A 17,534-nucleotide genomic window follows, 5' to 3' on the forward strand; every position below is an offset into this window, starting at 1 on the left:
CGTTTTGCTCTTTACAAAACCGCAATTTATCGCAGCTCCGGAACAAGTGAAGCGCCATATCATTCAGCCGAAGTCTGTAGCAACACTTGCTTCAAAATGTACGTCTTTTGTCACGATCTTTTATTGGGTTTTTACTCTTTCAGGTTATGCAAAGAAAAACAAGAAACAGCTATAAAAATAATTTGCACCCAGAGGCCTGTAAAAGCTGGTTTGATCTTTTGTTCGTCCTTTGTGCGCAACGTGTTTCACGCCTTACCACCCTTTTCGAAACGTTTTGGTGTCTGAAAAAAAACACACACAAAAAACAAAACAAATCATTAAGTTGCAGAAGTGCTTTGCGTCTGTATCCTATCACTTGTTCCGTCCTTCTTGTGGCCTTTAGCGCTGTACAATACGTGTTCATTATAATGTTGCATATGGCGGCAGGTGCTATTTTCGAGAAGGTACGGTATCTATTATTTCCAACCGCCGATAATCTCTACCATCACTGCTGTACCCCCAAACATTTAGTGTCTATCCTAGTAATATTTACTGTCGAATTAGAATGAGCGCACATTGTCGTTTGATCCCTATACCTTTCAATAGTTTCTCCACGTTCTCTACTCCTAGTAGCACTGTAAGCGGCGCCAATTTTAGGCTCGCGTTCTCTTAAGTAAAGCCAATGTTGAGCCACGATGGTGCTACGTTGCCGCTGTTTCGTGTGCTGCCCAAGAAGGGCAGCACAATAAAAGTACTGACACCGTCTCTATCACTGTGTTCGCAGTCATGGCGCTAACTCTGATGTGCCTGGGAGTCACTCTCTTGTTGGTAAGAAGCCTGGCACAGCCGCTATACCACAAGCGAGAGAAGTGCCGTGAATGTAAGCCAACGATTCTACTCGATAAGCCTTGACACCTCAAGGGTCACTGCATAGAAACGCTGAATCAGTGTAGACTGATAAACTATTTTTTGAAGAACTTTAATTTTGTTGATTTCATGGTAACAGGCTGATTATTAGAAGAGAAAATTATGGTCAACGCATCGTGGCTATGTATGCTGCAGTTAGGTGAATGGGAATTTGGCGTTTCATGACCCTTCGGCTCCTTTGCAGGCTTCCACAAACCTTATTTGCCATGTATAGGTAAATAACGCATTTAAATAGGCGTTAATCTTCGGGCGAATGTGATTTAAGGCACTGACACCGCGATGTGTCGGTTTCGTTCAGCGTTGTTACTCAAAAGATTTCAAAGGACAGCGAGTCAAGCCTGGTGCAACGCGCTGTAAAAGAGCAATTTTTTAAATGTCTTATTTGTGAGTGTAGCCGCTGTTCTTTTCTTGCTATTGTCCACCGATAAGCGCACTTTCAATTTTTAAGCGGTGATACCCATTCGGTAACTATTTCATTATTTATTTATGAGCGCGCTGTAATAATTTTGAATTATATACTCCTCTTTCTTATTACATTCCAGTGCTTTGAAATTGGGCTTATGAAACAGTGTTTCAATTTGTATTTGTCACCCTCTATGCGTTATTTAGGTGCTTCACTCATCATGCATTCCTACTTTGTATTACATTTTTCCGGAGCGTTTCTACTCCTTTGTCAATCTCTTGTATTTTCATCTTTGTATGTACCTTTCCCCTCCTGCCTGGGCCTTCGAAGGCCTGCAGTATTCCTAAATAAATAAATAAATAAATAAATAAATAAATAAGTAAATAAATAAATAAATAAATAAATAAATAAATAAATAAATAAATAAATAAATATTTAATTAATTAATTAATTAGACGCAGGTCTTTTATGAACACAGGTCTGGTGCAGGAGCTCCAGCGTACGGAAGTGTTCGCGCATCTAAACAGCGACACAATACGGACAAGAAGGACAATGTTGACGCAAGCTATCAGCTGGAACGTCACAATTCGGAGGACAAGAATAACCGGCAAATCATCAGCTGATAGCCGGCTCTTATTTTGGTTCGGTTCCAATACTCCCTTTCGACAGCTAAATTGACAGCTAAACCGAAAGCGGACATCGGTCATCTTAACTCTCGTTCCGATTCTGATGAAGTGGGCCATAGCGGCAGTTTTGCAAATACAGGATCAAATAAAGAAAGCGATTCAGGATTCCTTGCTGTCTTAACAACATGACAGCTGAGCAGCAGGCTTGGAAACTCGGCGGAAACGTCGTCTGCTCCAAGCAAAACACAATCACACTTTCTAATGCGCATAATGTAAGCTACACGTTGTGTTTTGTACAGGTTCGTGTTAAAATACTGGAATAATGTGTGCTTTTTTAGGTTTTTCTGGTCTAAATTAGGTGGCGTCATGTCGCAAAGCGTCTTCCAGACGGTTCCAGAAGATGCAGTTCATAAATGCTTGGGCTCGCAGCTATCTTAGCTGTCGGCATAGAGAACTTTCATTGGTGGCCAAAATGGGAACATAGGATATGTCCTCTTCTATTCTTCTTGCCGCCCTCTTTTGTAAGCTTGCTTTACGGTACCACAAATCATTGCAAACTTTCTCAGCTTTCTCCCATTCTATGACGAGCTTTACACTGTTATGCATTCTTCCTTCTTTTTTTCTTGTTTTCTTAGTGACTCGATATGCGCACTCCTGCTTGGTTAATACACCTGCAACGGGACTACCGGTCTATATCAAGGATAAAGTAAGTGTAAAACCTGCGACGAAACGTAATCCCAAGAACCTTACCGAACTACAGTAACTATGGCCACAAAGCGAATGTAACTGTTAGAGATATAAAGATCGTGAGCGTAAAACTCAAAGCAATCGAAGCGTATCTTAAGTGAGAATCAACTTTGAGGGCTTATGCATTGTTACCATAATTTTTAACCCATTTTTGATACATTGGCACCCAATATATAAGGTGTCCCAGCTAGCGTTAGCTATAAGCTGCTATGAAAAGGAGGAAAAAAGAAAAATACACTGTTCAAGGTATGGTTATAAGACCTGCGAGGTTCGGTCGTCAGATCTGGAATTATCGAACACCGTAGGTTATCTAATTGCATCTTGCATGGCGTATTTGCTTCCTTGTTTCGTTTAACAGCGTGGCTCACGTTATAGCTAGGACACATGGTATATTCAGTTAAGCAATGTTAGCAAAATTATATTCTTTCTTCATAAGTGCTCGCCTTCATTAATGATTGTGTGCTTACAAGACACACGAACAAATATTCTCGCACCTAACGCATAATTCAGAAGAACAAAATAAATCATCGCGTACGTTTAAACAAGCGATAATACAAAGAAAATGCGTAGTCGTAGTGTAAATTGTATTTGGCGTTTGAATGAGCAGTTTTTCACGGGCACAGCTTGATATTTATAATTGATACCTGCTAGTACACAGCTATTCCCACAAGAGACTTACACATCGCTACTTATGAGTAAGTTCTTGTAAGAAAAAGTTTCAATTTGCCCCTTTTTATTGAATATTTAGTGGCATCAGATGCGTCTTTCTGAAAACGGTAAACATATGCACTGCACAGGCTATTCACCAGTATAAGATAAAGCTTCCGACACTCTCGAGTTCGTCGTTTCGTCATGAAACTTTTAATTGTCTATTGTAATCTACTCTTCCCAACAGTTCGAGGGCACAACGTTCAACAGTAAGGTTTTGGACTGCTATTATGAAAATGCTGACTGGGCCAGCGCTCAACATATGTGCGAAGGCGTTATGTCGGTAAGTGCATGATAAGGTCAACATACTCTAGAAATCTCGGTCGACGTCGTAGATAATTCACTACGTGAGAAAGTTAGCTTTTCAATTGTAAGTCAGTCAGTAACCCAATGCGTACCTCAATCGTCCTAATGAAGACTTCACCTGTGATCTTGTAGATATCTAGCCACTACTGAAAAAGCTATGTGCTATCGTGAACAGTTCCGCACCCACCGACAATCCAAGCCTTCTCTGATTTCTCTGGTTGGTGGAGTACTATGCTAAATTTGTGCCAAGTCTTGCTGAGGTAGTGATGCCAATGCGAGTCCTACTGCGGAAAGACCAACCTTTTATTTGGAGTGACGCTGTCCACGCTAGTTTCTGCAAGGTAAAATCTATACTATCGTCCATCCAAGTGATTCACATGTTCGACCCAGCTCTACGCGTTGTCTGCACAGACAGTTCTGACTTTCGCCTTGGTACTGTTCTCTACCAATTGATGGACATAATGCACTTGCCATAGCTTTCGCTTCTAGCAGGCTATTTTCATCAGAGAGAAAATGTTCAGTAGGAAAACGCGAGGCACTTGCATATGTCGGGCCATGTGAACATTGGTACATATACCTTTCGAGGCGCCCTTTCACACGCGGTACAGACAACCAAGCTCTTGCCTCTTTTCTGTCATCTCATCGTCCCCTTGAATTTCTCACTGGTCTGAACACCTTCTGCGCTTTAAGTACACTGTGGAGTAACGAAAGGGTGATGAAAAGCAAATCGCAGACACCCGAGCGAAAGAGTGCCTCCGTAAACGATTTTTGTGGCTGGGCACGGGCAAGCAAGTAGAAGTCGCAATTAGCAGCTGTGCTGTTTGCCAAACTGCTGGACAGGGCAGCTCCCGTTCCATTACAACATGTACCCCTACCAGATGGCCGAGGGCAAAAACTTGATACTGATGTTGTTGGACCATTTCAGAGGGCCCTACACAACTGTAGATATTCTATCGCCCTCAACGACTACTTTTCGAAATGGCCTGAAATATGATTATGCACTGAAGTGTAAGGCCGTACAATCGTCACTTTTCTGCTTTCTGCTGAGCGCACGAGAAGGGTACCCCGACGAAGTTTGTGACAACGGGCACCAGTTCCCACCCAGCGAGTTCGTGAATTTCGTTGAGGATTGTGCCATCCATCTAAAACACTCTTCAGTCTACTATCATCAAGCGAATGGACTCGTCGAACAATTCAACCGCGTCTTCAAAAATCTCCTGCAAGTAGCCATAATAGGGCAGCGCCCTTTGCGCCAAGCTGTGACGCAATAAATCGGCATATATTCCTGCACGCCGCACGCTACTACAGAGATTTCCCCAGTCATAATGCTACACGGAAGACTGTCCCGAACATGCCTTGACGTTGTAGGACTACCATCGCCAACGTTCTTCAATGACCTCGCTGCTGAGCTTCAACGCCTTCGGGAGTGGGTCAAGAAAAAACAGGAACACAGCAAGACCTACGCTGATACTTGTAGGGCTGCAATGAGGCCGAATTTATCTGTCGGTGATTCTGTTCGCGTAAAAATGATTGCAGTCGCTTCCGGAAGGTGATCAGCCAACAAGGACCGTCTTCGTTACATCGCGATGATGGAAGAACCTGGAACGCGTCCAAGCTGTACAAGAATCCTTTCACCACCCACATGCCTGGGGGAACCTAGAATCCTGAGCTACGGACATAACGCAGCCACAGCGGACCATGGGGCTGCCCTTTATGAAACCACTTCGGCATTAGCCATCTCTACAGTTGCTGTATAAGAGAAACCTGTCACCCTAGAAACAGTCCCAGAAATCTGACATTTTCAGCCCCCAAGAAGCGGTTCTGATTTAGTATGGCCACAAGATATAGATTATAAACTAATCTATTGCGGGCTGGCGCCGCGGAAGAAACACAAGGAGGCTGAAGTGCACTCAAACAAAAAGCGAGAGTTTAATGACATAGATGGTTTATACACAGGAGAACAATAGCACCATCAGCGTGTAGAATATTGGTAGACGGCATGGCGAATATAAAACAATAGAGAAGCGAAACCGACACTGGTAATACAGTAGAGGGTACGAAGTATGGCTGGAATAAGGTCAGCCCGAATTTAGCAATATTTCTTAAACATTTTCTGACTGTTCTGTGGTGTTATTTTAAAAGTAAAGAAAGGATGCATGATTGTTTACGATATGGTGATTGCTCTTAAACTGTTTACCTTTCCACTCTTTCTACCTAGTGCCTCGCCATGCGCGAAGGGGATACAACTATTCGATCGGAAGTGGATGCGATGGCGACAGGCGTAATTTGCATATTATGCTAAGAAGAAATGTCTAGCGGTAGATAAACTTCGTCGCTGTTGTTGCAGGCATTGTATCCTAAAAGAACTTAATGTGCGGAAATACTTAGCACCAATTACACCTCATCAAGTGCTTAAGGGCTGTTCCAAAACCACACGAATCCTTGCGTAATTTGTACACCTATAGGCTTTTGCTTTCTGCTTATTCTAATAAGTGTCTCGTGGCTTTTTAGCCCCTCCCCCCCCCCCATTGACCTTTGCATCAATAAACAACATCCCATCCTGATCATTCGCTGAAGTACAGCAGATTTGGGTCTGCAATTTCATTAAGATGGGAAATTTTGACAGCATTGTTGACTGCAGTCCTTCAAAAATGAAGTGTTTTTCACAACAACTACTGCAAGGCGCCTGCTTATCTTTGATTGTCCTCTTAGGAAAGCGCACTGCGTGTTTAAAAATGACTATACTCGCGTGCAAAGCGCGGAGCGTCGTAGTCAATTGCGCCCAGCTCGCCAGTGAGGCTGATCTCCACAGCTCACGGAAGAAGGCGGCGACTGAATGGAGCTGCGCACTGCTGATGGCAGGTGTTCCATATATTCACTCTTAATCCCGTTATACATAAGTTCTTCTAAGTAATAAGTGGAACATTTTTGCAAATATGTTGCACTTACTTTCTGGAACCTATGTGTAACGAGATTAAGAGTGTTCGTGAGACAACTTGCACATCATATTGCACACTGCCTCCACTCCTTTGAAACAATAACTTGGAGGCGATAGCATAAAATATCCATTCCGGTTATGAAATCAGGCGCATGCTGAATCACAAGGAACAGTTTTAACATAATGTTCTCCTCAGTTCCTTAGAAAATCTACTCTTATGTGATCTATATCATTGTGTCGACCGTCACAAGGGATGAAAAAGAACCGCACTGTGCATTCCTAACAACGCGAAATCACCCTCGATATAGCACTCCGCTACACTATGTTTCAACTTTAGCTTTCTGTATAAGCGGTGAGAAGCTTTATTTAGCTTTATGCGCGAAAGAAGATGGTTGTTTTGTCCCCGTCCATGCGGCTGCTGCTTTCAGCATCTAAATATCTTACTTAAACAATAGTCGAGTTTTTTGACACTCGTAATAACAGTCGATAATAAGAAACTGGGACCAGGCTGACATGTTTGCTAACCTAGCTGATATTTTATCTTGCGGGAACGGCACGCATCTGGTTCGAGACCCACGAAGAGGAACTCACCAGCTGCGACTTGTGAAAACAAAAGCTTACTGATTTGTTTGGCCAGCCTGTTGGCCGCCGGCGTGCTGCGCAGAAAGACATTGCGTGCCGTGCTCAGGCGTGCACTGAGTCCTATGTGGCATATATTCAGGACGTGCTTGCTCTTTGTTGCAAGGCTGACGCGAAGAAGCCGGAAGCGCAAAAGGTCGCGCACATCTTCAAAGGAATCGCGGATGACGCGTTTACGCTCCTTCTTGTCAAGAACTTATCGACAGCGCAGGACATCATTGCTGAATACCCCCGATTCGAAGAAGCCAAAAGCCGTCGTATTGCACACAACTTTTCTCGCCTTCCTAATACTGCTGCAACATCTACCTGCGATGACCTCTGTCTCCTACCTGTGCTGTCTGCATCCGGAAGTTTTGTGCGCTTTCGGTAATCAACACAAAAGCGAAGCGCGTCGTCCTTCCTTCTAAAGGAGTACGACTGGTGATGACCACATACTGCTTGAAGGTTGCATAACGCCATCGTCAATCATTTCCTTTAGTTGTGCTTTAATTGCCTCGCGTTCTTTCTGCCAGACACGATGCGGCTGCTGGTGGATAGGACGCGCATCGTCGTAAGTGATTATTCTGTGTTACGTGATTTACGTTTGACTATCTTTGGACGAAGAAGCAAAGCATCATGCTTTTAACACCTTCCCTTTACTGGAAAGATCAGTTAAATCAGAAAAAAACATGCAGGTTCCTGGGTTACGTTGATTAAGCCAGCTACGTATGCACTTCAAAATCTGAACGCTGTCCAATGACAAAGAACAAATGTCTTCAAGGATCAGATGGGTGTGCATAGACAATAATAAATTTTGGGGATCACATAAAAAGGACATGGCTTTCCGGTTTATGCAATTGTTATCAGAAATGACTGCGATCACACGAAGCCCAGCATCTTGTAACTCTTTAATGAGGCGTCTAAGGAAGCAATTCAAGTGGTTTGCGTCAAGTTTTGCAACATTTAGAACATGCACAACGTCTTTGTTCCGCAAAAAAAAAGACTCTTAATCATATAGACGTATGCTGTACTTGCACAATGTTACTGTTTGTGGCGGCACCTGTGACAAAACCATCTTTATATTCGAAGTAAGAGTTTAAATGAATTTCATCTATCATGAGCGTCACAGTCCGTTCATGGTCCTTCAGGGCTAATGCCGTTTTGTTGATTTTTTTTTCATAAGACAAGTACAATTCATCTTGTTGCTCCAATGAAGGGCTAATGCTGTATACAGCACAAACACGCCTAATAGTGTTTGGATGAGTAAGCTTCAACTATGATGTTCTTCGCATGAACTTGTAAGCGGGAAGTGATATAGTAAACGTAATGCTGGCGAACACAAGCAATTCGGCTGTATACATCACTCCATTACTCAAAATAAGCTCAAATTGCTGCCTCAGAAACTTTATCACTTCTGCCTGCCAGTCAGATGGAAACTGCGATGAGGACAATTCTTTCAATAGTGCCAGTATATGGCGCAAAAGCAGCTCAACTTTCCCCTCATCACTTTTTGAACATTTAACAATTTCCTCTAGGGGGTCAAGTATATCTCTAAGTTGTCTGATGTCCGAGATTGAAATAGGGAACACGGGTGGTGCTACCTTTTCGATCCGTGTCTCCCCAAAGTACACTTTCAGAGAAAGGTCGGCACTCGCTACCACAGCAGAACGCACTGCTGGCGTATCTTGAGGCGCAAAGTTCAAGAAATGCACTTTGTCATTACCACTTTGCTCCAGAAGCCTCCCACCAAAAAATTGTTTGAGTGACACAAGAAGTTTTCGAAAGAATAGAGAGCGTTTTCTTTTTCTTCTTGGTGAGTTATCAAGGACTGTTGCACTGCTTCCTGCATTGCTTTGGCCTCCAAACGAGCACGTTTTTCTTCTGGGGCTTCGCGGTCCGAACTTTTGTCTTGGGAAAGATATGTGGGGCAGCGAGGAAAAATGCTTGGCGTAGACGGCTTTAAACGCACCAGTTTGAGTGGAACTTCATCCACGTTGCCGATGTCCGTGTCTGTGTAGCTAGTTGATGTGCCGAAGTCACACGGGTGAAAGTGCTTCTCGCAGAGCTGAAATCCGACGGAATTTTACATGTAAATTAACGTCATAAATAGCGGGCAGTCCTCACAATTATGTAATATAAAAAGGCGTGGCATATACATGTACCTAAATATATTCAGAGGGCCTGCGTGGTTGGGGATGATTTTCTCCGCCACCCGCCGACATCGCACCCCGACGCCGGTTGCAGACGCCGGATTTTCTGAGACACGGGGCTCTTAACACTATCGCGTTAAAATGCTATTGTGGCACGGCGCGCGTCCACACTGCTCTTTCCCATCCGCAATTCCAACTATGCGGGAAGGCCCCCCGCATAGTTGGAATTGCAGTTGGGTGCGCAACAACGTCCAGGCATACCGCTTCGGTTAATGCATTGTAGATGTCGCGTGCATGTGCAACTTCTTCACGTGCATGTGTTGCACGTGAGGAAGTTGCTTTACCACGAGTAAGCACACATCTACAAACGGAAACTTATTTATATAGAATCGTTGTGAGGCGAGAAGGTGGCAAACACTATCGACGCTGCTCGACGAGTGTCCAGTTCTCATCTGGTCGAAAACCTCCGACCCACCGCCAGAGGCACCGGCAACAGTCATGGACGACGCGCGCGTTTTCTGCGAACGCGGGGATAACCAACACCACCTATAGAACCTTCCTTAAATCCACCGCCGATCTCACTGTAGTGACGTCAAGCTGTTGAGAGGAGGAAACAGGATGGCCTTGTCTCTTTAGGTGGTGTTGGCACGGCACGGAGAGGAGGCGAAGCACACACCGCGACGCGAGGTGGTTGCTAGTGTGCTCCCACTTACCCCTCCCCGTTGGCGCTGAGCCGTGCTCCCTCAAGGGCTGCAGAAGATAGCACCAACCTTTCCCTTTCCCTCAAGAACCACTTATCATCATCATCATCGTGGTTGCTAGACAACGCGCGGTGACGTCACGCTAGGGCACTCAAGCTCACAGAAAAGGGAAACAAAGCAATCTTACGCATATCTAGAAGTAGAACAGCGCAGCCTGTCAAGATAACAAAATAACACAGTTCATAGTAAGTGACGCATACTATAAGAATAAAAGTAAACAAAAAAAGAACTCTTCCCGGAATACGTCGGGTGCGTAAATACAGTATTTGCAAATTATGAAGTAGGACTGCATCAATAAAGCACGTAGTGAGAAAAACGACGAAATGCAAAAGTGAAAGTGAAAAAAAAAAAGTCACATGAACATTCAGTGGTTTACTGCATTTCTAAATCAGTAAGTAGCGCACTTTCAAATGCACTTGCAGATTCTAAAGAAACAATATTTTCAGGCAGCGAATTCCAATCAGAAATGGTTCGTGGAAAAAAAGAGTACTTAAAAAGATTAGTGCGCGTTTGATAAGAAAGTAGATTATGTGAATGTCGATTTCTCGATGTACGTGACAAAAATGGCTGAATAAATGCACGCGCATTACAACCTTTCCCTTTCCCTCAAGAACCACTTATCATCATCATCATCGTGGTTGCTAGACAACGCGCGGTGACGTCACGCTAGGAGCAGTTTTTGTTCGCACTACACGGCGAAACCAAGAGATTAAACAGATCCGCTGTTAAATGGGCACCATATGGAATACGTATGTGAGGAAAGAGGTTGGAAGGCAACATGGCAACACGAACACTATCTCCTTTCATTGTCGTCTTCGTCTCTACCCTGATCTACTAATGGACCGCCACTCATACTAGAAAAGAAGATTTGGCCAAACCTGGCCCTTGCGCCACTAAACTCCAACAATCATCAGAAAAGAAGATTACCATTTAGAACTTGTTTCAGTATAACTATATACAAATGTTTCCGCCCAACAGCATGATTCTCTACTTTTGAGCGTCCATATCGATTGAACAGAACGTATTTTCTATCTCCTCCTTGTGCAGCTGCAACTGATAATGACTTGCATGAAAAATACAATGTTTGAAATTCCAATACCGGTGAGTACTGTAGCGGTATTTAGAATTATAGATAATGTATAAATCACTTTGTCTTTAATTTTATGTGAACGCGGCTATTGGAGCAGGATTTGCAGGTACTGATGCTTGTCACAAGTGCCAGGCTCTGGATTTTCATTCCGCATTATCACGCACATATTTTTTTTTACTTTGTGGAATATTTAAGTATATATTGATAAGCCAGGATTTCCTTCTTGTGTTTCAGCCGATGCTTTCGTTATGTCCTTCATTATATATATATAGTTCAAAAAATAGAAGCACGTAGGAAAAACATAACAAGACTTTACTGACGTTTCGGCCGGGGTCCGGCCTTCATCAAGAGTGAAGTAAAGAGTAACCGGCTCCGGTTACTCTTTACTTCACTGATATATATATATATATATATATATATATATATATATATATATATATATATATATATAGGCAAGCTTCCCAGTTTGTCACCGGAACAAAAATGACCAGATAAATGAAGTACTTGTCATTAAGTTATGAATATTTTTTCGTGTATAATGTGATATTGAAAAGTTAAAACGCAAGGAACTAAGTATTTGACACAAAGGGCAGACGTGCACACATCTGTGGGCTGAACTTTGATTGGTGTTAGAAACACCTCTACTCACAACGAAATTTAGCGTTGTATATGCAAGACTTTAAAACAGCCTTTCTCGCTTCAGCGGCACAGGTGAGTGTTGTGGCATTTCTCGCAGCGTCTACGGGTACGCGAAGTGCAACCATGGAAGTCTGCAGCAGCGCGCAGGCGTCAAGTTGTCTACTGACGGCCAATGGTCATAGCTAGGCTTCCTATCACTTGTCTGTGCCTGTTAGAGCTTCGCCCCACCTGGGGATCTTTCAGCAAATTGTTTGGATGGCACTTTTTCATCGTTGGTTAAAGTTGTTTTTCGCTTCAGCGATGCGTACAGTGCTTCAGCTGCAGCAAGGCGAAAGTCAAAAAGGCTCATTACGTTACGCCGAGACGTAGGCATTTTTATACCGGCATCACTGTATTCAAGCAATCAATTTGCAACTGTGAGGTCTACCATGTGCGGGTTCAACTTGAACGTCTACTTTTGGTATATACCGAAACTCTGCAGTATTCAATTAGTTGGCTACAAATATCAACTCTTCCCATTCTTGCGCAGCACCTTTTAAACACTTCCGGAGTGGGGTCATCAATATGCTTCTTTTTGCACAACACCGATTCACAGTTCCAACAATCGCCGTGCTGCTGTCCTTGCTCTTCACAATGGCTACAAACTCGTCACATAGTGTGTGCTCATCAAAAGCTCTTTGCCTCATTTCAGCATTGCTCTTCAAGTGGACACGATTTGCAATGATGGTACAATCAATGTCCTTCTTCAGCAGCTAGCTCATCCGCGAGGGGAATAGCTGAGAAGTATCTGTCAAAAACTACGCAGGACTTCTCTGGCACAAGTCTCATCATTGTGTTTCGGCCAAGGACGAGTGGTGTGTCTGCAAGAGGCCTGAACTTCCCTTGAAGAGTTCGAAATCCATTACCAAGCCCTCAGCTGTAGTGAGGACAAAACATTTGAGCCGGAGTGGTCTCGGGTTTCTTTTGGTGTTATTTGTTTGTTAATCGAGTAGAAACTGGGAGGCCTCCAGGGACGTAAGCAGCGGTTCCTGACTGCATCAATTATTGGCTGCACTTTCCAAAGCCTATTCACGTCATCTGGTTCACGTGGCTTTTCTCTGTCTATACAGCGTAAACTCGATCTCAGCTTTTTTGAACTGTTCCCGCGTCATCATACTACTGACGAGGTCGAAATGGTGCCCCTCTTTTCAAGAGCATCAGTAACTGAGGGAATCGGATGCAACGCATGATGAGATGCATGCCTAAATGTTGCTTTATCTTTTGCAGGCAGGCTTGCAACGCTTTTCCATATTTAGTCTTGTGGTGGATGTTTTCCGTAGCAATTTCAATGAGGTGTTCATCAAAATGTTCAGCAATATATGTCATAGTAGTCTTCGCTTCAAAGATAGCCTTCTCGTCATTTTCGGCCGCTTCGGGCGGCTCCCGCTTTTTTCTTAACGGTTTTTTCCAAGAAACGCTGGCTCTATTTTCCCTGGCAGGAGAAGACTGGTGGTCACGTGACTCCGAAGGTAAAGAGGCAGATTTTCCAATGTCTTCGTCCTTGTCACTGGTGTTTTTTTTTCACAAAACTGCTCTGAATTACGATGTTTTATGTTCATGTATTCGCCGGCATCGTCGCTATTGATATCAATATCTGACAAATCGAGGATGTTCAATATCTCCTCCAAATCACCATCATCCTCGGGACTCAATAACCCTGCAAGTAGAATGGAACAAATTAAACTTACAGTGCCAACGCGCCACGAGGAAAGCGCCGCAACGCGCTGCCATTCACGCGCCACAATACAAATTTCAACACAAGTAAAACCGAGCCAGCACAAACGAGCGGGTGGATATTTCGAACATGATCACTCTGCGTGCACAAAAGCAACTGAAGCATATTTGTGAGGACCATATTACGTGAAATATTAAAATGCCGTCCTATTCTCACTATTTGACACATACATAAATGAAGAAAAAAACCCGCATTTCCCCGAAGGGGAGTATGAGGAAGTGCGAAGCATGGGGTGATGTTATGAGGGGGCGCGCGCGACTAAACTGCAGAGCCGAGCGAAGGAGACGGCAGCGAGAGAGCACGACTGACGCGGCGGCGCCACACACACAACACGTGACGGCGGATGATGATGATGATAAGTGGTTCTTGAGGGAAAGGGAAAGGTTGACGCTATCTTCTGCAGCCCTTGAGGGAGCACGGCTCAGCGCCAACGGGGAGGGGTAAGTGGGAGCGAAAGAAGGGATAGAGTGGAGTCACCATGGCTGGGCGAAGCAAAACCGGCAGGCATAGGCGGCACGTATCAGGCCGAGATGGAAGGCCTTGGTGTGCCGCAGAGTCTGCAGGGGTGTTGTGCCAGACCTGTTAGGCCCGGGATGGGATGGGAGGCCGCGAGGCCTTCCCGCTTGTAGAAATGTCCTTAGAGGCGTGCGGAGAGCCCTGACGAGTCAAGGTACTCCACGACGCCTCGAAGTGCAGAAAGGTGGTGTCGGCCGGGGAAGAGTAGATCTTCCTCCTTGCCAGAGGGGAGCCACGTGACGGCGGAGCGAAACACGCCAGGCGGTTGGAGAGGGGGTGAGCGGTGGGGAGAGTACGCACACGAGGGGCTGTTACCGGGCGAGGAAGGAGCTGTCAGCGCGAGGGGAGAGGCGGCGGCCGAGGGTGAGTGCAAACCTAACGGGGGGAGAGGCACACCAGCTGCATGGCGCCGTGACGTCACGGCGCGGAGAGGGTGCAAGGAGCCGGCGCGGTGCGCGCAGCCACGGCGCGGAGGCGCCAGCTGCACAAGGCGCCGGGACGTCACGGCGCGGAGAGCGGTGCGGAGCCGGCGCGGGGCGCGCGCAGCCACGGAGCGGAGGGCGGAGCGCGTGCAGTCACGTGGGGCGTGACGTCGCTGCGCCGTTGCTACAGACGCTCCTCTCCGCTCCTCGCGCCGTTGCTAGGGGAGAGGAGGAGGAGCGCGGATGCCGGCGGAGTTTTCGGGGTCGCTTAAGAAGTGCATTCGCACTTAAAATCTCAACTTACGTCTCGAAGGAAGCCGGCGTGGCCATTCTGGACAAGCCGCTATTTTGCAACTTCGATTGCGCGCTCCCCGGTGACGAAACCACTGAAACCTGAAATCAAAATAACCTCAAAGGTGTTGATAATGCACGGCTGTGAAACCGAAAGCAAAACAGCTGGTGTGCAGGATGTGTGTGTTTTTGTACCCACACGTTTGCCCTTGCTAGGCTGTAAAGCGAAACAACAGCCTGAGTCTTATAATGCGTTAGCATTAAAAGTGTCAAAGTGTGAAGAAAGTGTATGTGTGTGAAGTGTTGGAAGCCGGTCACGAGGTGGAGGTCGAGAGGGGACGGGAGAGCTTAGAATATCGTGGATGTGTGTATTTGTATGTGTGTATGTATGCATGTTCATGGATCCAGGACTTCAATGAGATGCGACGAAATGCTTACGCATTTCCTTCAAGTTGACACTAAATCCCCCCTAAATTCTTGGGAGGTAGCAATGCGAATGTTCGCAAGATCATGGTGTGTACACAAGGAATGCACTCCCTTTATGGGAAACCGTCAGTGAACTATATTGATCCCCATATGAAGACAACGCCGATCATTTTGAGAGCAGTCAATCGAATCAAGTAACTGCCAAATTACTACTCATTCTTTGTAGGAAGTACGCACATGTTCAAAGGAGAAATGTTTGATGGAGCTCCTAAACCTGTGGCCAGAAGTTAGCCTTCCGTTCTTAGTACGGGTTGTGCAGTTGCCCAGAGAAAAGCTTGCGACTTCATCGCCACTGTTGGAACTTGACTTTTGTTTGTGTGGTAGGCGGTCTCGGTAATTATAGTTTCAAGTAACTTATACACATAAGGAGGGGGGGGGGGGATGAAACGATGAATAATATTTCCATTTGGTCAATAGATTTGTAGTCGATTTTGTCTTTCGGGTTTCTTTTATTTCTACCGATTCCCTTTTCCTTTTATACCTCCAGTATCACAATTATATCAGTAGTGGTAGAAATGTTTTTTTCTAGGGCTCTTTTAAATTTACATAGTGCGAAACGCAAGTTCAATCAATTCTATGCAGCCAAAATACCATACAACTGTCCAATCTTCATCTCGCGTTATTTCAGTTACCATACTACAAATCCGACGTGATTGACTTCGCCGACAAAGTCACTGTGAGTGCTTGTTTTTCCACACTGGCAGCTTCATTTCCTGAGTTATTGTATGCTAAATTATTATTTCGCTAAATGGTGATATAAAATGCTCAAATTTTTTGCATATCGTACTGCTCTGAAACTAATTTTCTTCATACTGCTCTGATACGGTGTCAATATTGGGAAAACTTGTAACACACACAGATCATATTGTAGCGAACAAGAAATTCGCCCGAAAATTGAATGAAATAAAGATTGCTTACAAAATATTTTTATAATATAATAAGTGGATTATTCTTTGGCCCAGCTGTTGCTCAGAAATCTAGCACCACGCAGCAAGCGTGAGGCTTTAGGTGAGTTATCGGATGCCCGGTTGGTTATTTAAAAACTTTTTGATGAAGTACACAACGCAGTATTACAAGTATGGAAACTTCTTCGAGAATTTTCTGACAAACCAGGTAAAAAGAGAGAGCTTTTGCAAAGTTCAGAAACAGTAGCGAGTAGATTTAGATAGATGAGGAGCATAGTGTTTTCCATCATTATCCAGGCCCAATAATCAACGTACGAGTCCAAATGTCACCTATATCGCCCACACTGGCGAACACAAATATATCAACAAGCGTTGCAGCTTAATTTGTAGCCACAGCTATCTTGTAGTCATCTGCCGAAAGTACAGTGACATGGCAAATATTTTGTTTCCTACGGCGTAGGATAAAATCGAAGCTGCCTACTGCGTGCTAAGGTGAACTTTTAGATACATTAGTCTTTTGTTACTCTGCTCTTATTGGGGAAAATAATTACATAGAAAGTATTAGATATTCGCGAAATTTCGGCCCATACAATGAGAAAAACTACCCCTTACTTCTTTGCATGATTGATTTCATGAAAGCCCTAACCTGCGTTTGTACTCGCAGGAATGTCTCGCCACGTTGCTGCACCATCCAATGCCTTATGGCAGAAGCGCCGCTGAAGTGACCGATGAACCGGAATCTGAATTCAGCCTGATCCGCTGACGTCTTCTATGAGATTGTTCTATTGGAGCAGTTCCCGTTCTTGGATTAAAAACATGCTAGCTTCTGCATTTTAGGTGTATGAATGTACCGCTGAGTTGTCTTGAATCCAATAAAGATATTTTCGAGTACATGTCTCTTATGTCGTTGAATGCAGAATGCCATTAAACTTCTGAGTTTAGTCAGTATTTCCTTGTTCACTGCAGTTGGTCGTTTCATGACACTCTGACATTCCTGTGACCCCTCGTAAGTTAGCGTATTTCCAGGTGCTTAGGGCCATGCTTTCTGATGGTCGCCATGGTTGCGGAAGGTCTGGTTCATGCGCGGGTTTCATAGAGCGCCCTCGTGCCCTCTGACTCTCACAATGGTTCTTCTTTGCCGCAGTTATCGACACGCTAATAACTTCTTGCTAGATATACGTTGTAAGTGCTTTGCTGAAAGGCGTATACTGCAAGAGCAACAAGTTGACTTGGGCGAGTTGGTTCATG

The 17,534-nt window shown here is 44.6% G+C and overlaps 1 protein-coding gene across 1 annotated transcript; it reads left to right on the forward strand.

Annotated features, from left to right (window-relative positions):
• The first annotated feature begins 767 nt into the window (after nucleotides 1-767).
• Nucleotides 768-17,096, forward strand: LOC119465020 (uncharacterized). Its single transcript, XM_049656107.1, has 6 exons — nucleotides 768-859; nucleotides 2,571-2,641; nucleotides 3,578-3,673; nucleotides 11,211-11,264; nucleotides 16,010-16,057; nucleotides 16,951-17,096. The coding sequence occupies exons 1-6, from the start codon at nucleotides 781-783 to the stop codon at nucleotides 17,047-17,049; spliced, it is 447 nt and encodes a 148-aa protein (XP_049512064.1). The 5' UTR covers nucleotides 768-780; the 3' UTR covers nucleotides 17,050-17,096.
• Nucleotides 17,097-17,534: the final 438 nt, after the last annotated feature.

The sequence above is a fragment of the Dermacentor silvarum genome, chromosome 9 (assembly GCF_013339745.2).
Source record: "Dermacentor silvarum isolate Dsil-2018 chromosome 9, BIME_Dsil_1.4, whole genome shotgun sequence".
NCBI lineage: Eukaryota > Metazoa > Arthropoda > Arachnida > Ixodida > Ixodidae > Dermacentor > Dermacentor silvarum.

Excerpts from the sequence above, each read along its gene's own strand:
- LOC119465020 (XM_049656107.1), top strand. The coding sequence starts at position 781 with ATGTGCCTGGGAGTCACTCTCTTGTTGGTAAGAAGCCTGGCACAGCCG. Across the intron at positions 860-2,570 it reads GCGAGAGAAGTGCCGTGAAT|TGACTCGATATGCGCACTCC; the intron begins GTAAGCCAACGA and ends TTGTTTTCTTAG. Across the intron at positions 3,674-11,210 it reads TGTGCGAAGGCGTTATGTCG|CTGCAACTGATAATGACTTG; the intron begins GTAAGTGCATGA and ends CTCCTTGTGCAG.